The following is a 21747-nucleotide window of genomic DNA, read 5'->3' as shown; positions in this document are numbered from 1 at the left end:
TACAGATAAGCAGGTGGAATACAAAACATAAATAAAACAACCAGATGCACAACAATAAAATACAATTTGAAACAGACAAAGGCAACCAAAAAACAACCATTCACTTAAAATGTCTCGGGAAAATAACCTGACATCAGAATGATGACAGCTGTACTTGTGAGAAGAGGGCATTCTGCAGTTAGGGCACCACCACAGAAGGCTCATTTATCTAATTTATTTTGCATTATTGTATGTTGCTTTTTGTCAAATATGCGCAAGGTGGCTTACATCAAAACAAATACTTATTTATTAAAATTTATATACTGATTGGTTGCAAGACAGACAAACTCTCAAACCTCTTATATCTGTAGGACTTACAAAAGCAGTCAAAGTGCAATTAAAAATGATAACAAGCAATATTAAATGCAAACAGTAGAAGCTGCCGGGTGGTGGAAATTAAACTAAACATGACCTCTGAAAGTTTCCGGAGAACAAAGAAGTCTTCACTATGTGCCAGAGTCCCATCAGTCATGGCCACCCATGCGTCTCACATTGTTAAATATGGAGCTTCCCCGGTTGTGAAACAAGAAGAAGAACCTCCTCAGAAGATCTCAAAGCAACAGCAAGGAGAAGAAGCAAGGGGCTTCCCATCATTCCACAGCTCGGCTGCCACCTCTCCTTCACAGCCACCCTCCATACCCTGGATTGTGGGGGCACTTGGAAAAGGGCCTCCATGGATTATCGTAACACTGTGCCTTCTGTTGGAATGGTATAGAGTTAGATTTAAGAGCTCACATATTGATTCCTGACATAGTAAGGCATGATATCCATTTGCTCTTTATAGGAGAAGGGTGCCCTCAGCTTTGAACGACACTATCATGTCACTGACCCCTTCATCCAGCGCCTGGGCTTGGAGGCAGAGCTGCAGGTAAGTTGCAAGTGCTGGAGGAACTGAAGTACAGCTCCTCCCCTTACAATGACAGCTGCTGAATGCTAACGAAAATCCAGTTTCCCCCTCAAGGATTGGTGTGCCTCTTCTGACACGTTTTGCATTTATTTAACATTTTGTGTTGGCGAAGAACCACATGAATTTTTGTTGGCAAAGAACCACCTTCAAGTGCCACTGTTTTTAATCTCTTTCAGGGATTGGGAATCTGTTGTCCTCCAGGTTTTGTTGGACTCCAGCTGCTGCCATCCCTGACCATTGCTGGGATGATGGGAGCTGGAGCCCAAGAGTGCTTGGAGAGGTTGTCCATCCTTAGTCTACTTGGATTTCCCCCTTCCAAGAGCTAGGTCTTTGCCTAAAAGAATTGAGCACCTACCTATGTGTTTGTGATATGCAAATCCCAGCTAGATCTAAAGCATCAGTATCCTGTGAGTATCAGCTAAGCAGTCTAATCCTATGTGAGGTTACCTAGTTGTAAGGCTCAGTTCATTAGAAAGTGACATTATGAACCTACTTCCCTCAAATGTCCATGATTCATGGCTGTTTTTTTTTAAGGTAAAAAGACTACATGGCCACCTTGTCTCTTATCCTCCTTATTTTAGTGAACTAAGGCTTTTTAAACAGGAGCATGGGCTTTTGCAGACAGCAAGTTCCTTGGCAGGAGGTGGCAATTCAGTAGCCGCCCCACACTGGTTGGCGCCAGATAACATGTCGGAACTTGTTGTATCTGTATCACAACCCAATTTCAGTCATGTTGAATCCCTAAAATATCAGAGGTGGACATGATTTTTAAAGGGCATTGAGACTAGTCAGAGGGTGTTGTTGAGCCCAGTACACTTCCCTGTCTGAAACCTCCTTCCTAGCTGCCTTTCTTCTGGTGGGGCTGCATTGGGAAGAAGACCTATCATAGGAAAGGAGAGTTCGGCACCCTTTCCTTTCTATCGGAAATCATAGAATCATAGAACTGTAGAGTTGCAAGGGTCATCTAGTCCAACCCCCTGTAATGCAGGAATCTCAGCTAAAGCATCCGTGACAGTTGGCCAAATGTTCTTTACATTGCTCCTTCATTTTATAAGGATTCAGCAGTGGCTGTGATGACACATGGGCTGTCTGTTGTCACCTCTAGCATTGAGTCTCAGCTGCTCTAGACTAGAGCAGTCTTCTCCAACCTCCAGTTATTGTTGAACTCCAACTCACCACCAGCCCCAGCTAGCATGGCCAACGATAAAGGGTTAGTGAAATGGGGCTTGAGGATTCCTTTCTCTCTCCTCTCTTGGGAGTTATAGTCCAACAAGATCTGGAGGGTGCCAGAGGTTCCGAGAAAGATCTTCTGGAGTTAGTGGGGGCTGCTTTGCATTTCCTGCAACTTACTCTTGTTAGTCGTGGTGTGGGAAGATTGTTTTCATGAAGTATGTGCAAGCAAGCACATTATGAGTAGTCAAGGGAGTGACAAGGGACAACTCACACTATACATCCAAATGAGGGTCTGAGAACTTAAAACTACAAGTGGAATTGGCCATGTCCGAATAGTGTGATATTTTATTTTATCCCCATCTTGGAATTCTGTAAAATCTCAAATTTGTATAACACTTTGCATTACCTTGTATAACTCTTTCAGGGTCATACTGGCTGTGTCAACTGCCTTGAATGGAATGAAAAGGGAAAGTAAGTATGTCTTAAAATTTAAAGGATGACTGTAGCATGTATCCAGTGGAGGGAACTCTGTAAAATGTGATGAGCAACTGAGTTTACGATGGGGCCACTTTCCATTTTGCTCTCTTGCTTAGCCAAATGGTGCCTTTGCTATAGTCTTCCCACTTCCAGCAGCAATTTTTCATTCGTTTTTAAAGTGTAGATCAAGCACATTCATGCTGTGGCTAGCAGCTGTCAAACTGAGAAGCCATTGCCTTTATGCCCTCCTTGTGAGCTTCTGAAGACATCTGGTTGGCTGCTATTTGAAATTAAATGCTGAACTGGATGAGACCTTGACTTAATCCAGCAAGACAAATTTTACTATGTTATTTCTTGCAATACAATGTCGTGACTTTCAGAAAGGATTAAATTGGGAGTGGAGAATCTGTAGATCTCCAGAACTTCTTTCGGAATTTTTTTTACAGTCAAGCTGTGTATAAAATTTATGATATATAAAAAATAAGATGAAATAAGCAACATACATTCCCAACTTCTATCAGCCCCAGCCAGGATGGCCAAAGGTTCAGGAGGGTGGGAATGGCAGTCCAACAACATCTTCATGCCTGGATTAAATTCTGGGAGGTGGGAGTTATGTTAACCATAACATACTGTAAGCCATATAAAGGCAGGCTGCACAGTACAACCTGGAGACTTGCTGGAATGGAACCTGTGGACCATGTTTGACATGAGATGCTGGAAGTACTTTCTTACCTGTAAGTCAAGTCCTTGTATTTTGGGGAAAGTACAGTAGGGAAGAATAGACAACTCCATTAAATGTCTATGGAAAGCTTATCTGGCCAAGGGAACAGTTTAAATCAAAAGGCATTAGTTGGAGGTATGGGGCACTTTCCACAAATTGTCAGCTGATGATTTGCCATTATCTTGTCCTGTTTCTGTCAATTATCATGCTGATAGTGGAGTCATTTTCTTCTCCTTCTAATTCCTTGCTGTGTACTCCACAAACCTACATAGATTCTAGAGTGTCCCAGGTTGCACTTGCACCTGAGGTCTTCCTGCAAATGAATGTGGAACAATATAGAAGATGAGAGTTGTTTTCATGGGCAGCAAAGCTCATAACGCTTTGTCTCCTTTGACTTCTCAGTTTGCTGGCCTCTGGCTCTGATGACCAGCACACGATAGTGTGGGACCCGCTGCACCATAAGAAGCTCCTCTCCATGCATACAGGACATACAGCAAACATATTCTCAGTCAAGGTGAGTGGGTTTTGGACAAAGTGGTGAAAGGATGAGCAGAGGGGAAATGGTCTCTTTAAGCAGTATGCATTTATGAATGGGTCATGCAACAACATGTCACAGTGAGGAGTGTTGCTGTTCAGGATTCCAGCCATTCCATTCTATTGTCCCCTGCACTCAACTTTTATGCAACATTTCTTGCCTACATTTATTCCTCAGTAGGCCAATTTTAGGGTCACCCTGCCTCCCTTTAAGGGTTTTGTTGTTGCTGTTTTGAGTTTTTGCTCTTCTGCAAACCTTGTGATTCCTCTAAGCCTTCAGTGGGGAGTCTTCAGCCATCCAGATGTTGCTAAACTGCAGCTCCCATCAGCCCCAGCAAGCAAGGCTCAAAACCTTGTGTACTTGTCTGGCTACACAAGCAACGGCACTCGCAGTCTGAATATTTGAAACAGAGGAGAACTTGTAAATCTTCAGCATTGGGGAGCAGACTGGACACTGCTGTGACAAATCTATTGTGCAGTGTCTCAGCCCCAGGCATTTGGAGGCGAATAATTCAAATGATGCCTGACTGATGGTGCTGTTCCACAACTGGTGCCCATTTCAATAGCACTTGTCCCAGAGAACCTCCCAGTTGGTTGTGCCCTGTGGGTCAAATAATCTGTATTCCACTCTGCTGCCATTAATGGCGCTCCAAATCCTCATGGTAGGGCTGTCTCTGCTTCAACTATTTTTACATGGCCCAGACTTGGACTGTTTTTGGATGGTCAGTGTTGTTATTTCCTCATTCCCCAGTCAGTATACCAGTGGTGTGAAATAGCTGTCATCAGCACAAACTTCTGGCATGCCTATTATGGCCTGCATGGGTTTTCTCTCGTAGCTCATTGCATGCGCACTAGCTGCTGTGTTTATGGTGACAGACTCATGTGACTGGTTCATCCAGTCCACATTCAGCTGAGGCTAAAGAGGGGAAAGGCGGCTGCACAGATTGAAAAGTGAAGCTTGCAGTTGTGTGACTCCCTTGCTGACATCAGAATGAATGTACAGACACCAGCTCCACACAGATAATGGTAGAGGCAAGCACAAGCCCCAAGTTGTGATGTTTTTCCTGTATATGCTGAATGATGTGTGGTAGCTACAAATCTCTGGGTGAATGAGTGAACTGGGCAATGTATTGTGCATACTTATCACACTTCTCTGGGATGCTCCAGTTCAGCATAAAGCAGGATGTCATGCGCTGTGCTGTCTGAATAGGTGGATTTCCTTTGTCACCATTTTTATCTCTCAGTCTTCCATTTCTGTTCTTTTATATTTGAGCATAAGGCCACTTATAAAATTATTTTAAAATTATCACTCAGTAGGGCAGACAAAATAACCCACAGTTTGACCAAAAGTAACAATCATTTATTTCATAAAATTTATATACTGCTTGATTGTTTTTTGGGAAAAAACACCACCACAAGACCCCTGAAAACAATTTGCAAAAAGAAGAAAATATATGTGGTGGTTCCAGTCCACATCAAGACACTCCTTGTTGTATGCAACTAGTGGGTCCTGCATGGTGATGTACTTACTCATACGCATTTCTCAAATATATAGTGGGTGCCAGATTAGCATTGTAGCAGCTCAACACATACAGATATGTGGTTCTTCCTTGCTGGATCAGGGTGTATCTCTAAGGCTGGACTGGGGAAGCTGTGGTCCTCTGGATGTTAAGAACATAAGAAAAGCTTGCTGGATCAGGCCAATGGCTCATCTTATCCAGCATCTGATTCGCACAGCTTTCACCCAGATGCCTGCAGGATCTGAGCACAAGAGCACCCCCCCCCCCAATTTCCCGCAGCTGCTATTCAGAAGCATTGCTGCCTCAGACTGTGGAGGCAGAGTGTAGCCTCCATCACTTCTAGCAACCATTGACAGACTTATCCACCTTTAGCTTGAGGCCTGGGGCCAAATGAACTTCCTGCTTTCCCTGCCTCCCCAATTGGCCCTGAATTGTGAGGGGTTGAGATTTGAGATTATACCAGTCCTATCACCATGGTGTACCTGCCTTCCTGGCCATTTGCACATTGAACTTGACATGAGCATATGCACCAACACACACACACAAACACACACGCACGCACGCACAAAGCCTAATGTGCTTAATTCTCCCTGCAACCCCCGTCAACACACAAGAGTGTACATGTATGTACTTTATGTGCCCTGGAAACATTTGCATGCAGGGCTTGGGTTTCCTCCTCTTGTATTTGTCCTAAAAGCACTCTTAGGAAATACTAGAAATTTCACTGGAGGTGGGCACTTATCAGTTATGGGATGCATCCAGTGTTCTTTGTCTATAAGTGTAAGTTCTTTTGCGTTAGCAGCAGAAATTCATTGCACAATAGATTGTTGTACAATAAACTGCACAAGGTTACCAGCAACCCGCTTGTGCATTACCTTGTGCAACAACATTCCCCTGGTGCAAAACACTTTGCCAGCGGAACAAGCAGACCACTAAGTGATTTTCCTTTAGTGCTACATTGGATACAACCCAAAGCCAATCAAATGGGGCTGCTCAGCGGCAGTATCCTAAGCAGGCAATAGGATGCCTGTTTGTTGTGAGGGGAAAGTGTTGTGGTTGTGTTGGAAGATCCATGCTTTGAAAATCTTGCTTTGTTTCTCCACAGTTCTTACCACATGCAGAGGATCGGATACTTATCACTGGGGCTGCCGATTCCAAGGTGCATGTCCACGACTTGACGGTTAAAGAAACCATCCATATGTTTGGGGATCACAAAAACAGAGTCAAGCGTATTGCCACAGCTCCCATGTGGCCCAACACCTTCTGGAGTGCGGCTGAGGATGGGCTGATTAGGTACAAGTGTTTTCTTATCTGAAGTGCAACAGCTCTTCCTACTAAGGGCAGTGAATTTTGTGAGGATGCTACGAACTCTCTGTTGGATATTACAGTACTGCAGTTCCCAGGCTTGTGTGATGTGAGAGCCAGAACTGTTTGAAGCCAAATTCAGTATAAGGTGCAATGCTGCCTTATACTGTGTTGATCATTGGCCCATTCAGCCCTGTACTGTCTGCTCTGTCTGGCAGCAGCTCTACATAGTCTTTGACAGAGACTTCACATTGGCCTGCTACTCTAAACCTTTAACTGGAAATGCCAGAAATTGCACCTGTGGCATTTTTGCATGCAAAATGTGTGTTCTGCCAGTTAGCCTTCATCGAAGAGAACCCACCTAAGCAAAACCTAGGTAGGAAGAAGTAGACCAACAAAGCATTGGTGCCTTAATTCCCCACTTTCCTTGGTGGCTAAGTGTGTGATGCCTATCAGTAGCTTCTTCTGTTCTGTATGTACCTGTTAACACTCTTTCATTTGCTCATTTTTTAGACAGTATGACCTGCGAGAGAACAGCAAACACTCAGAGGTCCTGATTGACCTGACGGAATATTGTGGACAGCTTGTGGAGGCAAAGTGTCTCACTGTCAACCCCCAGGACAATAACTACCTGGCAGTGGGAGCCAGCGGGCCTTTTGTACGGATCTATGATATACGCATGATCCACAATCACAGGTAACGGTAGCTAATTCTTGGAGCTTGGTAGGGTTTAAGTCTTCAGGCAGAAGGGAAAATAATGTAAAACCAAGAAGAAAGACTTGCACCAATTCACATGAACTGTAGAGGGGGCTGCAAACTCAGAGTTTACTACAGGCTCCTTAGCGTTAGCTGTGCTGGTTTAGTAGCAGCAAACCATCAGTCATATTGCTGTGGAACCAAGGCCAACATTTATTTTAAGTTTAGCCATAGAGTGTACTCTGCCATGAGATGGAGTGCTTGACTGCCTCACCATAAAGGTGGACATAATGCACTTTGAACATGACGGTGCATCCGGGGTCACATGAGTAATTTCTGTTGTCCAAACCTTGGAAATTGTTCAGCTGTGAGTGATATATGTGGCTGTTGTAGAGAAGTAGACTCTCGAAAAGTATTCAGGTTAGTTTATTGCAACAAAAGAGAGGGACCCGTAGCAGCTTTTAAAAGGTGGAATGATGTAGCACACAGTTTCGTTTCAGAGAGCTTGATTCTTGTACAGTATGATGTGGACAGTAAAGGTGGTGAATATATTCATTTATGTACATGCATAGAATAAACGGGGGGGGGGGCGGAGACCAGCTTTATAAAGTGAGATAAAGGGGTACATCTTGATCTTTGCTTTTGCTGTAATTGAAAATTCTACGCCTGAATGCCAAAGCTATCAGTAGTATGACATCATACCAAAGACTTGCAGGAGAGCACTGGCTTGTATGTACTGGAAGCTATTAAGTCTCGTTCCTGATTGAAAGTAAATCTATGGCATTTTATTTTGTGTTAGCTACATTTGCTTGCCTTTCCCCCCCCCCCCTTCTTCTTCCCTCCACTCTCTTTTGAATTGTTCCCATAGTTGAAATCTAAATTGTGAACTCTTTGGGACAATGATTTTTCTTTGTTTTGCTGATGTTAACTTGGTAAATTGCCATGTTTATAACAGCAGGAGTCTGTAAATAAAACTTTTTAAAAATAGTCAAACTTTAACATTGTCTGTTGCACTACACATGAAGGATTATTTCTTGTGGTAAGATGCAATCTGCATTCCTAATTTACACCAAGTGATAATGCCTCCCAAATTCAGCAGCCTCCTGTTCCATCAGTCCTCTTCTCCCATCTCTTTAATCATATAGTACTCAAAGACTGTCCCAGTATCCTCCCCCACTCTGCTCCCTGGTAGTTTCTTTGTGTTTCACCTTTTTAATTTAACAGCTTTGGTACTTTTCTTGCCCTCAAAACCAGCATCATCAAAATTAAACTCTTCCTCCCTTCTGGCTAGAAAAACAATGAAACAGAATCCCACAGCTGGAGTCCATACATTTTGTGACCGGCAGAAACCCCTTCCAGATGGTGCAGCACAGTACTATGTAGCAGGTAAGACAGTTTTGTGTGTTGTGACTAATGTGGGGTCTGCTTGTGTTCCAAAAGATGGTGGTTTTGCTGTCTCATTAAAGAGATGCAGGTGCTTTTAAGTTACTTGGACTGGGAGTGAATGGCTTAAACATGGATTTCCTTGACTGTTGATAGTTTAGTATGAGTTGAGAACTCCTTCATATCACAACTGACAGGTGCTACAAAGGCCAGCACAAATATGAGATGCTTTTACGGTAAAGCACCTTTTGAAAGTTTGTAATAGTGGGCTGAGGTCACTTCCACTCTGTGAAGTTGCAGAGGTGAGAAATGCTTGAGTTTCTTCTTGTTCTTCAGGGCATCTTCCAGTGAAATTGCCAGACTACAATAACCGGCTGAGAGTTTTGGTAGCTACATATGTCACCTTCAGTCCTGATGGTACAGAACTCTTGGTCAACATGGGAGGGGAGCAGGTAAGAAGGATCACAGATGAATTACCCATTAGAAATTGATGGGCAGGTGTTTTGGTACTGGGTTGTTGGGGGTTGTTGTTGTTACCATTTCCCAATTTTATTTCTTTGAGCAACCCTCACAGGGTTGGAAAGTCATTCAAAAGATTTCCTAGATAAAACTCAAAGGGGTCAAGGTCAGCACCACAAGGAGTGAGTGGCCTTTGGCCCATCCACAGTGCAGAAAATATTGCAAAATAGAGAAAGCAAAGATTCTGATCAAACCAAATATGAAACATAGTTCTCTTATGTGGAATTACTGGTGCTGGTTATGCCTAAGAGCTCCCATGAAGAAGACGTGAAACATGTTGGGATCAAACCATACTTCCCTGCACCTGGAAGTGTCATCCCTTCTCCTTTCTCCAAATCTAGGTTTGCTACCACATAAATCTCTGGAAGGGCCTATTTAATTATAGACTTGAAGTTAAATACAGTGGTGCCCCGCAAGATGAATGCCTCGCAAGACGGAAAACCCGCTAGACGAAAGGGTTTTCCGTTTTGGAGGTGCTTCACAAAACGAATTTCCTAGTGGGCTTGCTTCGCAAGACAAAAATGTCTTGCGAGTTCCTGCGGGGGTTTTTTCCTCCCCCCCCTTTTTCCCAAGCCGCTAAGCCGCTTATCAGCTGATCCTAAGCCGCTAAGCCGCTTAACAGCTGATCCACTAAGCCGCTTATCAGCTGATCCGCTAAGCCGCTTATCAGCTGATCCGCTAAGCCCGCTAAGCCACTAATAGCGCTAATCCGCTAAGCCGCTAATGGGCTTGCTTCACAAGACGAAAAAACTGCAAGACGAAGAGACTCGCGGAATGGATTCTTTTCGTCTTGCGAGCCACCACTGTATATGAATTGCTTTCACTGAAAAGCATTGCATTCACTGCGGGGCCAGGTAGCTCTGAGCCCAGCCTTGGCTGGGGAAGGCGGGGTATAAATAAAAATTATTATTATTATTATTATTTTATTCAATGGTAGTGGTTTCATACATGTGGACGATCGCTTGGCAGTCATTAAATGATTTGCACAGTGCTCGTTCTGGGCAGCTAGTACTGCATATGTTTTGTAGTAGTTCCTCATCCCTCCAATCTCTTTGGGTTGAGAGTTTCCTGAAGATAACAGCTGTGGGGACTTTCCATGAAGGTCATGAATCCCTTGGGTTGCCCTCTAGATGTTGCTGGGCTAGAAGTCTCACCATTCCTGACCATTGGCCAAGTTAGCTGGGGTTGGAGTTCAGCAACATCTGAAGGGCACAGAGTTCTCTATCCCTGCCTTAACTGTCTCTGAAAATCATAGGTCCCCTGGAAACGCTGGCAATGAACAAACACCTTATCCTTCCCAGCACTATCTGATTTTGGAAGCAAAGTAACACTTTCTTTGGTACTAGGAAAGTGTGACTTGGTGTACAGAACATGAAAGTGACATGGTCTCTGTCCATAGGTGCTTCCTTTTGGTAGTTTCACTGCAGGCTGTAGACTTAAGCTGGCTTTTCAGTGTGTATTATTATATTTTAAAAAATCATACTCATGGTTTTCAGAATAGGAATTTTGCTGTTGTGTATGAAGCCACATAAAATTGCCATTATATCCTTCCCTACTCTAAATTAATAAACTCATTCATGCTGTGTGTGTGCACACTCCAAGACATGGGACACATTTTGGTAATTCTGATAATTCTGGGACCATTCCTAGGCTTCTGCATGTAGTCCTAGGAACATATGAAGAAATCCTTTTCCAAATGCAGGAAGTTTTTCCGTGGTTGCTTTTGTTCTCACCTGACAAATCAGTTTTCTAAGTCAAAGAGGTGGCTTGATTTAAAATTTCCATAAACTGATATAGTTTTGTTGTTTTATGACGAAGAAGCTGTTCTGTATATAACTCTGAAATCCATGGTTCATTCTTAAGGCATCACTAGGCATTCAGTTCCCAGTGACCATCTTTTGAGGGTGGGGAGGCGCCTTTTGGGTTCTGAAGTCATGTTTTACATTACCCAATAGAGGACATAGTTGCTCTCTACTAGAAACGTGCATGTTCATGGTAACTGGCAGAAAACAAATCCTTTTATTTCTTCATCATAACTTGGCTTGTAAAGCCTGCAAACTTACTGTCCTCCACTTGATTTCTAGGTTTACTTATTTGATCTGACTTACAAGCAGCGGCCATACACTTTTCTCCTGCCAAAGAAATGCCACTCTTCAGGAGGTGAGCGAACTACACTTATCTTGAATTGAAGAAAGCGCCTGTATTTGTATTCAACTCTTAAGGCATTTCTTTGTGGCCACTCTAGCTTTCCGCCTGTTTCTAGCCCTCTTGGAGGTTGACATAGATTTCAAAACTGGTGTTGTCCTTGGAATGGTGGTTGTGTGGAGGACTTGCAACTCAGTTCCAGCAAATTTTACTGCTTTTTATTCCCAATCAGTGTAATTTAAGTGTCTTTGAACAAACCGGGGAGATTCCAGTCTTTAATTACTTAATGGGCTTTGCAGTATCCCATAGATAATGTGGTGACCCTCTCCTTGCTATTCCGCCCCATTGTTTTTTGGTGAATAAGTATTAGATACCCATTTTGACTTTGGTCACATTCATGCCATTGGTATGTGGCTTTTGCTAACAACATGCAAGTAAAATATGCAAAACTCGCTGTCACATTGGAAGTGGTGATCTTTACCAAACAAGTTGCCAAGGTAGGTAACTTATGACATGCTGTGGCTTTGTTTAAGAAATAAACGTAATGGAATGTCAGAGCATGTTGCAAAGCAGAAAATGGGACTTTTTATATTGAGTTGTAACTCCCCAGTGCATACCTCTTTGCAGAGCAATAAAACCAGATGTTTATAATGGATAGACACTTATTTGCTTAAAGGGAATAGGGCTGAGGGAAGTGTATGAGGCAGAACTTAGTGGCTTTGAACAATCAACAAAGCTAATGAAACAGCACCGCAAGGCTTCCTCTTTCCCTGTACCACTGCAAATGGAAGTGACATTGCTGACTTCACTTACCACCCATAGTGCAGTTCTCTCTGTGTTAAGGGTTTCTCTCCCATTTGGAATAGTACAGCATGGAGTTGGTGGTGTAATGCTAGCATGTCAGGACACTACAAACATAAGCTAGTTCAATAGCCAATCTCCCTTTCCCAGCAACTGTAGTTTTGTGTGTATGTGCACCAGGGGTGGGGGATAGGGATCTTAACAAAATTGTTGGTGTTGTCTCTGACTTGCGATTCCCTTGGGTTGCTTGGGAAAAGCTATTATCGTTAAATATGAACAAAGCCTACTAGTTTGCCATTTAGTTGTTATTTTTTGTTAAGTTTAAGTAAATGTGCCTCTGGAGGGAGCTGTATGCCCACGTCTGCATTCCTGGTTGATGTTGACTTTTGAGATACCTGGCGCAGGCTAGCGACAAAGAGTTTTCAGAGATCCAGGAGCAGCTGCATCTGTCCAAAAGTCCAGGCGGGGGCGAGGACCATAGCACTTCTCAAGCTGGCAACTCCATGGGGGGAAGGGGGTGCCTACTTGATGTGTGTCATTAGGCCCCCTTTACCTTGAGTTGACCCCAAACAGAATACCTCAGCAAGCAGGTCAAAATGGCTTCCCAATGCCTTGCCAAACCCTTCATCTGTAATCAATAAAAGTTGTGGCCTTATTTGGCCCAAGCTACGTGCCTTGTATAATTGGTATGGGTCGTCCTTGGAGGTGGGGGCACCAGGCTTACACAATGAGCTGTGAGCCAGGGAAGAGCAGATTGAAATCTTGCTCCTTGATGAATGGCTACAAGTTCTATGTGAGTGACGAGTGTTTATTTCTGGGATGCAGGGGGTGGTGGTGGTTCGAACATATGCACTTTGTTTTACCCTTGGCCTCCTTGAGGATCGATGAGTCCATGAAACTGAATGGCCAAGTATGTGCAAGATGCCTGTACATTATCTGCAACTTACACCTTGCTTGTCTTTCCAACACTCAAGAGGTGCAGAACGGAAAAACATCAACCAATGGCGTGTCAAATGGCATCCATCTCCATAGCAACGGCTTCAGGCTGTCTGAGGGGCGAGCACACATAAGGTAAGGTGACATGATTGTCTTAAATGGTTTTGTATTTTTGATCTAAACCGTGTCCAAAAAGTTCTGGGAATTTACTTGAAGAGACTGAGAGTGAGAGTCAACTTGACTGGAAACTGTGCCAAGTCTTCACCACCCTGGTGCCCTCCAGATGTTTTAGACTACAGCCTCATCCAACACAGCTGTACTGGTTGGGGCTGCTGGGAGTTGTTGCTATTGTTGCCATTAATGCTATTATCTTCCACATATATCTCAAGGTGATGTACAAAGCATAATAAAGCCAACAAAAACCACTTTAACAACTGCACAAGAAACAGCAGAATATAATTTTTTAAAAAACAATACAGAATAGACTTCCGTGGCAGGAACTTGTTTATCCAGCTGGGAGAACTGATTGAAATAAAAGTGTGTTTAGTTTTATAAAAGCAGAGTATAAATTTAATAAATCAAAGGGAGGTTGGGGGTAAGGAGGGGTTCCATGGCCAGGATCTATCTTGACATATTCCAGCTCTCCTCTCCTCCCCTCCTTTCTGAAGTCCACAGGTGGAGCTGCCTCCCTATCTGGAGAAAATCAAACTGCAAGCCAACGAGGCTTTTGCTTGTCAGCAATGGACTCAAGCCATCCAGCTTTATAGCAAAGCTGTCCAGAAAGCCTCCAGCAATGCCATGCTGTACGGAAACAGAGCTGCTGCCTACATGAAGCGCAAGTGGTAAGCAAACGAGGCCACTTTCCTTAATGAAATGAGCCTCTCTTGCCATCTTAGGATAGCACTGTGGATACCTCTGCCCTTTCCTTGATCTCAAGAGTATGTGGATATTACTTCCTCCATAGGCAGCTGTCAGTCTGACTGCTAAAGCCACTGGGCTGCAGACTCTCTCATGGGCTGTCTCTTTTTTAGACTAGCCTTCCTCAACCTGATGATGCCCAGACATTGTTGGACTCAAGCTCCCATCAGCACCAGCCAGCATGACCCAGGGAGCTGTAGTCCAACATCATTTTGAGGGCACAAGGTGAGGGGAGAATGCTCTCGCCAGAGGAGCCACATGAGCCCCCCCCCCCTGATAGTTTATGCCTTCCTCTGCTTATCTCCTAACAGAAATAATGTCTTTCCCTCCTGGGAAAATTCTGCAAGCAATAGTGCCCATATATCAGGACCAAGTATAGTCTGGCTTTTGCTGCTGTAGAAAGGAAGCAGAGGTGCTTCTGTTTTGAGGGAAATGTGGGCTCATTCATAGCTCCGTGGTAGAGTGCATGGTTTGGATGCAAAAAGTTCCAGGTCCAATCCCAGGCATTCCAGGTAGGACTAGGAAAGACCAGGTCTGAAACCCTGGAGAGATGCTATCAGACATTTCAGAGAATACTGATCTAGATGGGGGTAAATGAGTTTTGGAAGCAAGAGGGGAAATGCTTTCCCACTGAATAATTAGGATTTTTGTCACCTTTACAGGGATGGGGATCACTACGATGCATTGAGAGACTGCTTAAAGGCCATCTCCCTAAATCCATGCCACTTGAAGGCTCACTTCCGCCTGGCTCGCTGTCTCTTTGAGCTGAAGTATGTGGCAGAAGCACTGGAGTGTCTGGATGACTTCAAAGGAAAATTCCCAGAGCAAGCACATAGCAGTGCTTGTGATGCACTGGACCGGGACATCAATGCAGCCCTTTTCTCAAAAAGTGATAATGGTGAGAACTGTTGTGCCAGCGTATTGCCATCCTGCCCTGAGCATTGGTGAAGGCTTAGATTCCTTTTCTTAAATTATCAAACCTCTGAGGTATACATGATTCAAGACTATTCAGCTGCAACTTGCATTAGCACTGCACTTTTCTTTTTATGCCTTTATGTTTTTCCGAACAGCGCAGATATCAGTTGTATGGTGGTGGGTGTAATTTAGATCAGGGCCAGACTGAGAAGCTAAGAGGGGCCACATTCAGCCCCGGGCCTGAGGTTCCCCACCCCAGGATCCAATAATTTCTGAGGTCCCTTCCAGCTTTAAAATTCCTAGGTGGTTGTTGTTGTTTAGTCGTTTAGTTGTGTCCAACTCTTCCTAGGTAGAGGATGTTATTTATCGCTGTGAAGTAGGGTAGACTGAGAAGCAGCAAGGCTTTCTTGTGCTCTCCCAAGTGCTAGAAACAAGTAACACTGTGTTTGACTTTTTTTAGCGGAAGACAAGAAAGGGAGCGGCCCTATCTGGCTGCGAGCAGCGGGCCGAAAAGATTCCATTTCGGATGATGAGATGGTGCTGAGAGAGCGCAGCTATGACTACAAGTTCAGATACTGCGGCCACTGCAACACCACCACAGACATCAAAGAGGCCAACTTTTTTGGCAGGTATGTCAACTTCTCTCAAGGTCAGGAGTGGAGTTTCTGCTGTTCATCTGTACTGCCTGCTGAATTAGGGATCGAGGGAAATTTTGTTTGGTCCACATTTTACAATGATCAAACCTAACTCTTGCTTCAATTCTTCTACTTACTCTCTCCAACAATCCCTGCCCCCCTCCCAGCAATGCACAGTACATTGTCAGCGGCTCTGACGACGGCTCCTTCTTCATCTGGGAAAAAGAAACAACAAACCTGGTGCGGGTGTTGCAAGGCGATGAGTCCATTGTCAACTGCCTCCAGCCCCACCCGAGTTACTGCTTCCTGGCCACCAGTGGCATTGATCCAGTCGTACGGCTGTGGAATCCCAGACCAGAGGTATGATCAGACAAAGGATTAGACAAATGCATGGATCTGCCTTCTACAGGCAATCTCTAGCCCTGGTTGCTGAATGCTACTTGCATGTGCTGACCTTTAAAGCCCTAAAAGGCCTCAGCCCAGTATACCTGAAGGAGCATCTCCACCCCCATTGTTCAGCCCGGACACTGAGGTCCAGCACTAAGGGCCTTCTGGTGGTTCCCTCACTGCGAGAAGTGAGGTTAAAGGGAACCAGGCAGAGGGCCTTCTCAGTAGTGGCGCCCTCCCTGTGGAATGCCCTCCCATCAGATGTCAAGGAAATTAACAACTATATGACTTTTAGAAGACACCTGAAGTTTAGGGAAGTTTTTAATGTTTGATGTTTTATCGGGGTTTTTTTATATTCCATTGGGAGCCACCCAGAGTGGCTGGGAGACCCGGCCAGATGGGTGGGGTATACGTAATAAATATGATGATGATGATGATGATGATGATGATGATGTTCAGAGCAATGTGCCTGCTGTGGGTTAAGCTTGGAAAACCAAAAGCAGCCCCACCCACTTTGGTTTGCCCAGCATGAGCAGCTAATGTTGCCTGTTGACCTTCCTCTTGTTTTGCAGAGCGAGGCACTGAACGGGCGAGTGGTGGAAGACATGGAAGGTGCTTCCCAAGCCAACCAGAGGCGGATGAACGCTGACCCACTGGAGGTGATGCTGTTTAACATGGGCTACCGGATCACAGGACTGACTAGTGGTGGGACTGGAGGCTCAGATGATGAAGACAGCTCCGAGGGGCAAGTCCACTGCCGGACCAGCTAAAGCTGAACTGCCTCTCCTTCCCATGATTTTGGGGTTTTTTTGTTTTTGTTTCTTTGTTTGAAGGGAAATCTAGTTTGCTCAGTTTGAACTCTGATGAACGACTGCACTGTTTCACACTATGCACAGAGTAGGACACGTCAGCAGGGGCAAGAGTGGCTTTGTTAAACTGCTGCTACTATTTCTTCCCCCCTTTTGCCCCGTTCCACTATTGAGCAGCATGGTAACGCGGCCTGTTGAGTTTTGCCTCCCAGCAGAATCTAGTCTGTACAGGGGTTCCTTTTCCACGTTGTCTGTGAGCAGTGTAAAACTGGTAGCCATCCCCTCCTCCAGGGCTGCTGCATGGCCTGGACGGCGGGAGGCATTGCCTACATGAATGCATTTTACAGAGAGGATGTTTAAAAACTCAATAAAATGTAAAACTAGGGCAGGGATTATGGAATTAAGTTTAATGCGGTGATCTGTGTCTCTGAAGCTTGGCTTTCCTGCTCTGCTGCTAGCTATTGGCCCATAGTTGTGGCCTCTCTGGTGTCTCTTTCAGCCCACAGGACAGCTGATGAGCCCAGCCTCTGCATCTAAAGCCATGGTCACAACCAAGTGGCTAGAGAGAACATGGGCAGCTTAATTCATGTGACTCTGGAGGTGCAAAATACATGACACCAGGCAGAGAAACTGACTTCCTGGTATTCAATACTTTATTTCTTCCATGTGCGAAATGGCTGTAATAGAGAGAGGCCCTGACACGGGGCTCTGTGACTTATGTGACTGGAGCTAGTAAAAAGACCTGATGTTGCTGCTCTTTGGAAAACTCCTGATTCCCCCACCCCACCCCCGGCAACTTCTCCCAGAATGTTTTCTTTCTTGTGTGTCTATGGTTAGGCATGTGGCGTATGTGGGACATGCCTCATCACTGCTTGGGACTGAATGCTGAAAGTGAACTGATTCACTGGCTCTCCACGGGGTTGTCCTTCCCCATTTCCTTGACATTTGTGTGACCTCCCACCTCTGCCATGCATAGAGGAATCTCCATGGGGTTTGTGAACTTCTTAGTGGAGCCGCCTATCCTTTCTCAAACCTTGTTTCTGGTGGGCAGGAGTCTTTAAAGTGGCACAGGATGTTGACTCCTCTTTTTTGTTAAATGACTCCATTTTACCTGTTTGCTTCCAGCCATCAAATGGATACCACACAGTTGATGTAACGTGGCTTTTTTAAAAATATGATTGTGACCTAAGCCCAAGAGTCCCTGCGCAATACACGTAACATTTGTTCTCTCCTCATTTATGTTAAATTCTAGCATTGTTCCTTGAGATAAGAATGGAGGGCGGAGAGAGAAAGGTATGCATGACCAGGACAAATGCTACGTTAAGGTTGGCTTTTAGGAACACAGAATTCCTGTGTTTTGTGAAGGAAAGGACATGTTTGGGAAAGTGATCTCTGGACATGGCACACACCTTGACATCTTTTGTGTCACATCTCTGGAGCAAGTGGTTGCAGAAATAATGGTGGCATAAAATCTGCTGTCAGTACAACTTCAGGGTGTGATGGTGTTGATAATGCGCCATTGTCTTGAACCAACTCAGACCTTCTCTTCCAGGTAACTCTTCTCTGGGATTTATGCTTGGAATTGGAAGCAAGGCAGGCAGCCATTTGAGGGTGGGTGTTGAGGAGAAATATGACTGTAACATTGCTGTCTCCATTAAACATCTTTGCTTTGCCTCCCCTTGAAAATGTGTGCCCTGAAATAAGACCTTCAATAGCATCCCATGGTCTTTCTGAGTAGAATGACATACTGTAGTCTTGCATAATGTAGTGCAGCATTCTCCAACTTGGTTCTCTCTAGATCAGTTGGGGCACCAGGTGTTGTTGGACTACAACTCCCAACCCCCCGACAACTGGTCATGCTAGCTAGGAATGGTGGGAGTTGTACTCCAACAACATCTGGGGACCCAAGGTTGAGAAAAGCTGCTCAAGGTGATGTTGAACTCAAATACATAGCTGTCCCAGCAAGAATGGCCAGAGGCCAGAGATGGTGGTTGTTTTAGTCCAGCAATGTCTGGTGGGGCACCAGGTTTGAGAAATCCTGTTCCTTTCATGGTCCCCAATATGTTAACCAGGAAAAAAACTATGTTGTCTTTTGGCTCAACCCTTGCCAAAGCCAAGATGTATGCATATTATACAGAAGCAAAGACCTTGGTTTCACATAATTTTTTGTCACTAAGCAAATAGTGATTGTACACCCTTGCAGTCCGCATTACTCTTAGGAAACTTGGGCCAGACTATGCCAACTGTAGATTGCTCCCCTCCCCATTTACTCAAACCATATTCTGTTGTCTTGGCTGGACAGCCACTTCCAATCTATCACTTTTTTATATTCACTGCACGCCACACCCTCTTTAAAAATCAAGAGCATTGCTGTGTTTTCAAGGATCTTAAAAACAGAATATCTTCTCTGAGTTGTAGGTAAGAGTTTTCCCTTGCAGTTTTCTTATTTCGGGAATTTTCCAGTTGCTTAAAAGTACCCCCCCCCAAAAAAACCCTGAGTTAATTGCCTAGTATTTAGGTCTCTAGGGAAGGAAATATATTTTTTCTTCTGTCCCACCCACTTGTTTTTGCTGGCTCACCCTGCCGCCTTTTTCATTTCATTGGCAATGCACTTTCTCCAGTCTGTAGGACATAAGGTGCAAGCTTGGGTCTGCCTCCACTCTGCTCTAGAAGAACATATATACATACATATATATATATATAAGAACATATATACAGGTATATGTACATGTATATGTGTATAGAGAGAGACAGGCAGACAAGAGAGACAGAGCAGGGTGACCACTGCTTCAAAAACATTGCAGTCTAGGGATAGGCAACATAGTGTCTGCCCTCCAGATGCTGTAGACTACAACTCCCATTGCTCCTGACTATTGACCATGCCAGCTGAAGTTGTGGTCCAGAACATCTGAAGAGAACCATATTGTTTTACCCCGTTGTAGTCTTTTGGATTCTCCTTGGACCTTCAAGCATCCTGTTCATTGGATTCAATTGGCCACAGCGTTAGAACCATCAGCAGCCTCTTGTTTATTATAAATGGAGCAAAAGGAATAAAACCGCTTTGCGCATGGTTGACTATGGAAAAGCAGCATATAAATCAATGATGATGATGTATTAGGTGTTCCATTTGATAAGGAGTCCAACGAGGAGACCCCGAAAGTAATTTGCCTTTCTCTGTTCTGGAGACGAAGCCACTTCAGTGTGTGGAGGGCAGGTCACAGGTGGGAGAGGTGCACAAGCCTTTGGTGGAATAACCCCAATACAGTCTGTAACTTCTCACTCATGTTCAGTTTCTTCGTCCTTGCAACAGTCAAAAGGCATGCCAGTTCAACATCCTTTTCAAACCTTCACATCCAAAACTTGTGCAAAAAAAGTCATGCTGAGATTAGAAACTCTGTAGGAAATAGGCTCGGAATTCCTCTCTGCAGAGCTTCCACTGTGGCAGCTAATTTTATTTAATTTTATTTTGCTGCTGAGCACTGTGTTTTCCTTCCCTGCTATCCATGGCATAACAGCTGAAGTATCCCTTTCCTATGCCATGGATAGATTTTTAGTTAATTGCTGCTTAACTTAAAATAATATTCATGTTTTAATAGTGGGCTAATGGTTGCCCCATATTCTAGAGTACTTGATTCTGGGTTTGTAGACTATACTTGTGAATGAGGGGCGTCTGTGTGGATGGAGAGAAGAAAACCGTGATGGAGGAAGAGGCGCTTTTAAATTTATCTTGTCCTCCTGCCTTAGCTTGTGTGCAGGGAGAGGATATACTCATATTGTTTTCCTCTTGGTTAACTCTTTCTAATAGAGAGATGCCCCAAGAAATACTATTTTTGTAATCAAGCAGAGGGATCTCTTCTGGTGTATAAATATGATTAATGCATAGAAAAAGCTTCATTTTGGCTGCTGGGAAAACAGTTGCCATATAACTTTTCAGGAATCTGAAATGAGATTTCCCCCAAAGTATATGTCTTTGCAGAACAACTGCCTTAGTTTTTTTGGAAGGTGGGGAGGTAATGGGGTGTTTCTGTTTCTCTGATCCCTGGAAGAGAAGGGGTTAAGCTATTAAAAGCATTTTTGTTCTAGTTTTCTTTTGGTGTCCTCCTTCTGTTCTTGAGACAGTTCTGACCTTGTGCCACTAGTCTGCTGCAAAGATTTGCATGGTTGGTGGGTATGCTAACGAACACCTGATCTTCCTGCTTGGAGGCAAGATTTTTACGTTCCCCAGTTGCATAACTTGTGAAGCAGCAGTTTTGCATAAAAACGCAGAATTCAATGGTGGCTACATTTCATATGCAGGGAGAGAGACTTTACCAACTTCTTAAATAAAAAAATCAGCGGAAAAACCATTAGATGATCCTCCAAGAATCTCTGCATTTTTCCGGTGGGTCCATGAAGTGAAAGGTTTAGGAATTGCTGGTTTAGGAAAAACTCGAATGGTAGCTGTTTGGCCCAGTACATGGTGGTCTGCTTTATGCCTCCTGTCAAGAGGGGTGGTAGCTGCCATATCTATACTTGGGAGAGACTATAGCAAATTCTTTGCAGGCACAAGGGCTTGAGTCCCATCTACTTAAAGCAGGTATGGGGAGTTTCAAGCCTTTGGGGGCCACATGTAGCTCTCCAGGCATTTATGAGATTCTCCAGAGGCCAAAGCCCCTAACTAACTCTACTCTGTGCCGTCCTTGAGTGCATTTGCCTGGCTGGAATGTGCCCTTGAACTCTGACCATTCCTCTTACTTGCCTAGAGGGGGAAGGGTGTAGAAGTATAAAAGTCAGAGTCTTACCTGCTGCCCTGCCCACTTTTTCCTCTGAGTTCTCCCATGCAGTCTCTGGAAGGTTATCCACAAGGAAATGCAGCCATGTCTCTGATCCTAAAGGAAGAGGTACCATATTTTTCGCTCTATAAGACGCACCAGACCACAAGACGCAC

At 44.3% G+C, this 21747-nt stretch overlaps 1 protein-coding gene and 1 long non-coding RNA gene across 2 annotated transcripts in view; one reads left to right on the top strand and one right to left on the bottom strand.

Annotated features, from left to right (window-relative positions):
• WDTC1 (WD and tetratricopeptide repeats 1) overlaps positions 1–20902 on the top strand; it is a 27237-nt gene extending 6335 nt beyond the window's left edge. Inside the window, exons 3-16 of the mRNA XM_081202754.1 lie at positions 824–907; positions 2544–2590; positions 3720–3831; positions 6477–6664; positions 7190–7372; positions 8664–8758; positions 9092–9207; positions 11359–11434; positions 13195–13291; positions 13825–13998; positions 14737–14972; positions 15450–15618; positions 15792–15984; positions 16584–20902. Of these exons, the coding sequence (XP_081058880.1) occupies positions 824–907; positions 2544–2590; positions 3720–3831; positions 6477–6664; positions 7190–7372; positions 8664–8758; positions 9092–9207; positions 11359–11434; positions 13195–13291; positions 13825–13998; positions 14737–14972; positions 15450–15618; positions 15792–15984; positions 16584–16781 (1968 nt within the window). The 3' untranslated portion in view covers positions 16782–20902. The remainder of the gene's footprint in view (positions 1–823; positions 908–2543; positions 2591–3719; positions 3832–6476; positions 6665–7189; positions 7373–8663; positions 8759–9091; positions 9208–11358; positions 11435–13194; positions 13292–13824; positions 13999–14736; positions 14973–15449; positions 15619–15791; positions 15985–16583) is intronic.
• The window catches only part of LOC308591838, a 42947-nt gene continuing 41892 nt past the window's right edge, over positions 20693–21747 (bottom strand). Inside the window, exon 2 of the long non-coding RNA XR_014010287.1 lies at positions 20693–21747. This is a non-coding gene — a long non-coding RNA (uncharacterized lncRNA).

Source organism: Podarcis bocagei, assembly GCF_964188305.1.
Source record: "Podarcis bocagei genome assembly, chromosome: 7".
Classification (NCBI taxonomy): Eukaryota; Metazoa; Chordata; class Lepidosauria; order Squamata; family Lacertidae; genus Podarcis; species Podarcis bocagei.
Note: the sequence above shows the minus strand (reverse complement) of the source record. Positions and strands in the feature narration are given on the sequence as shown.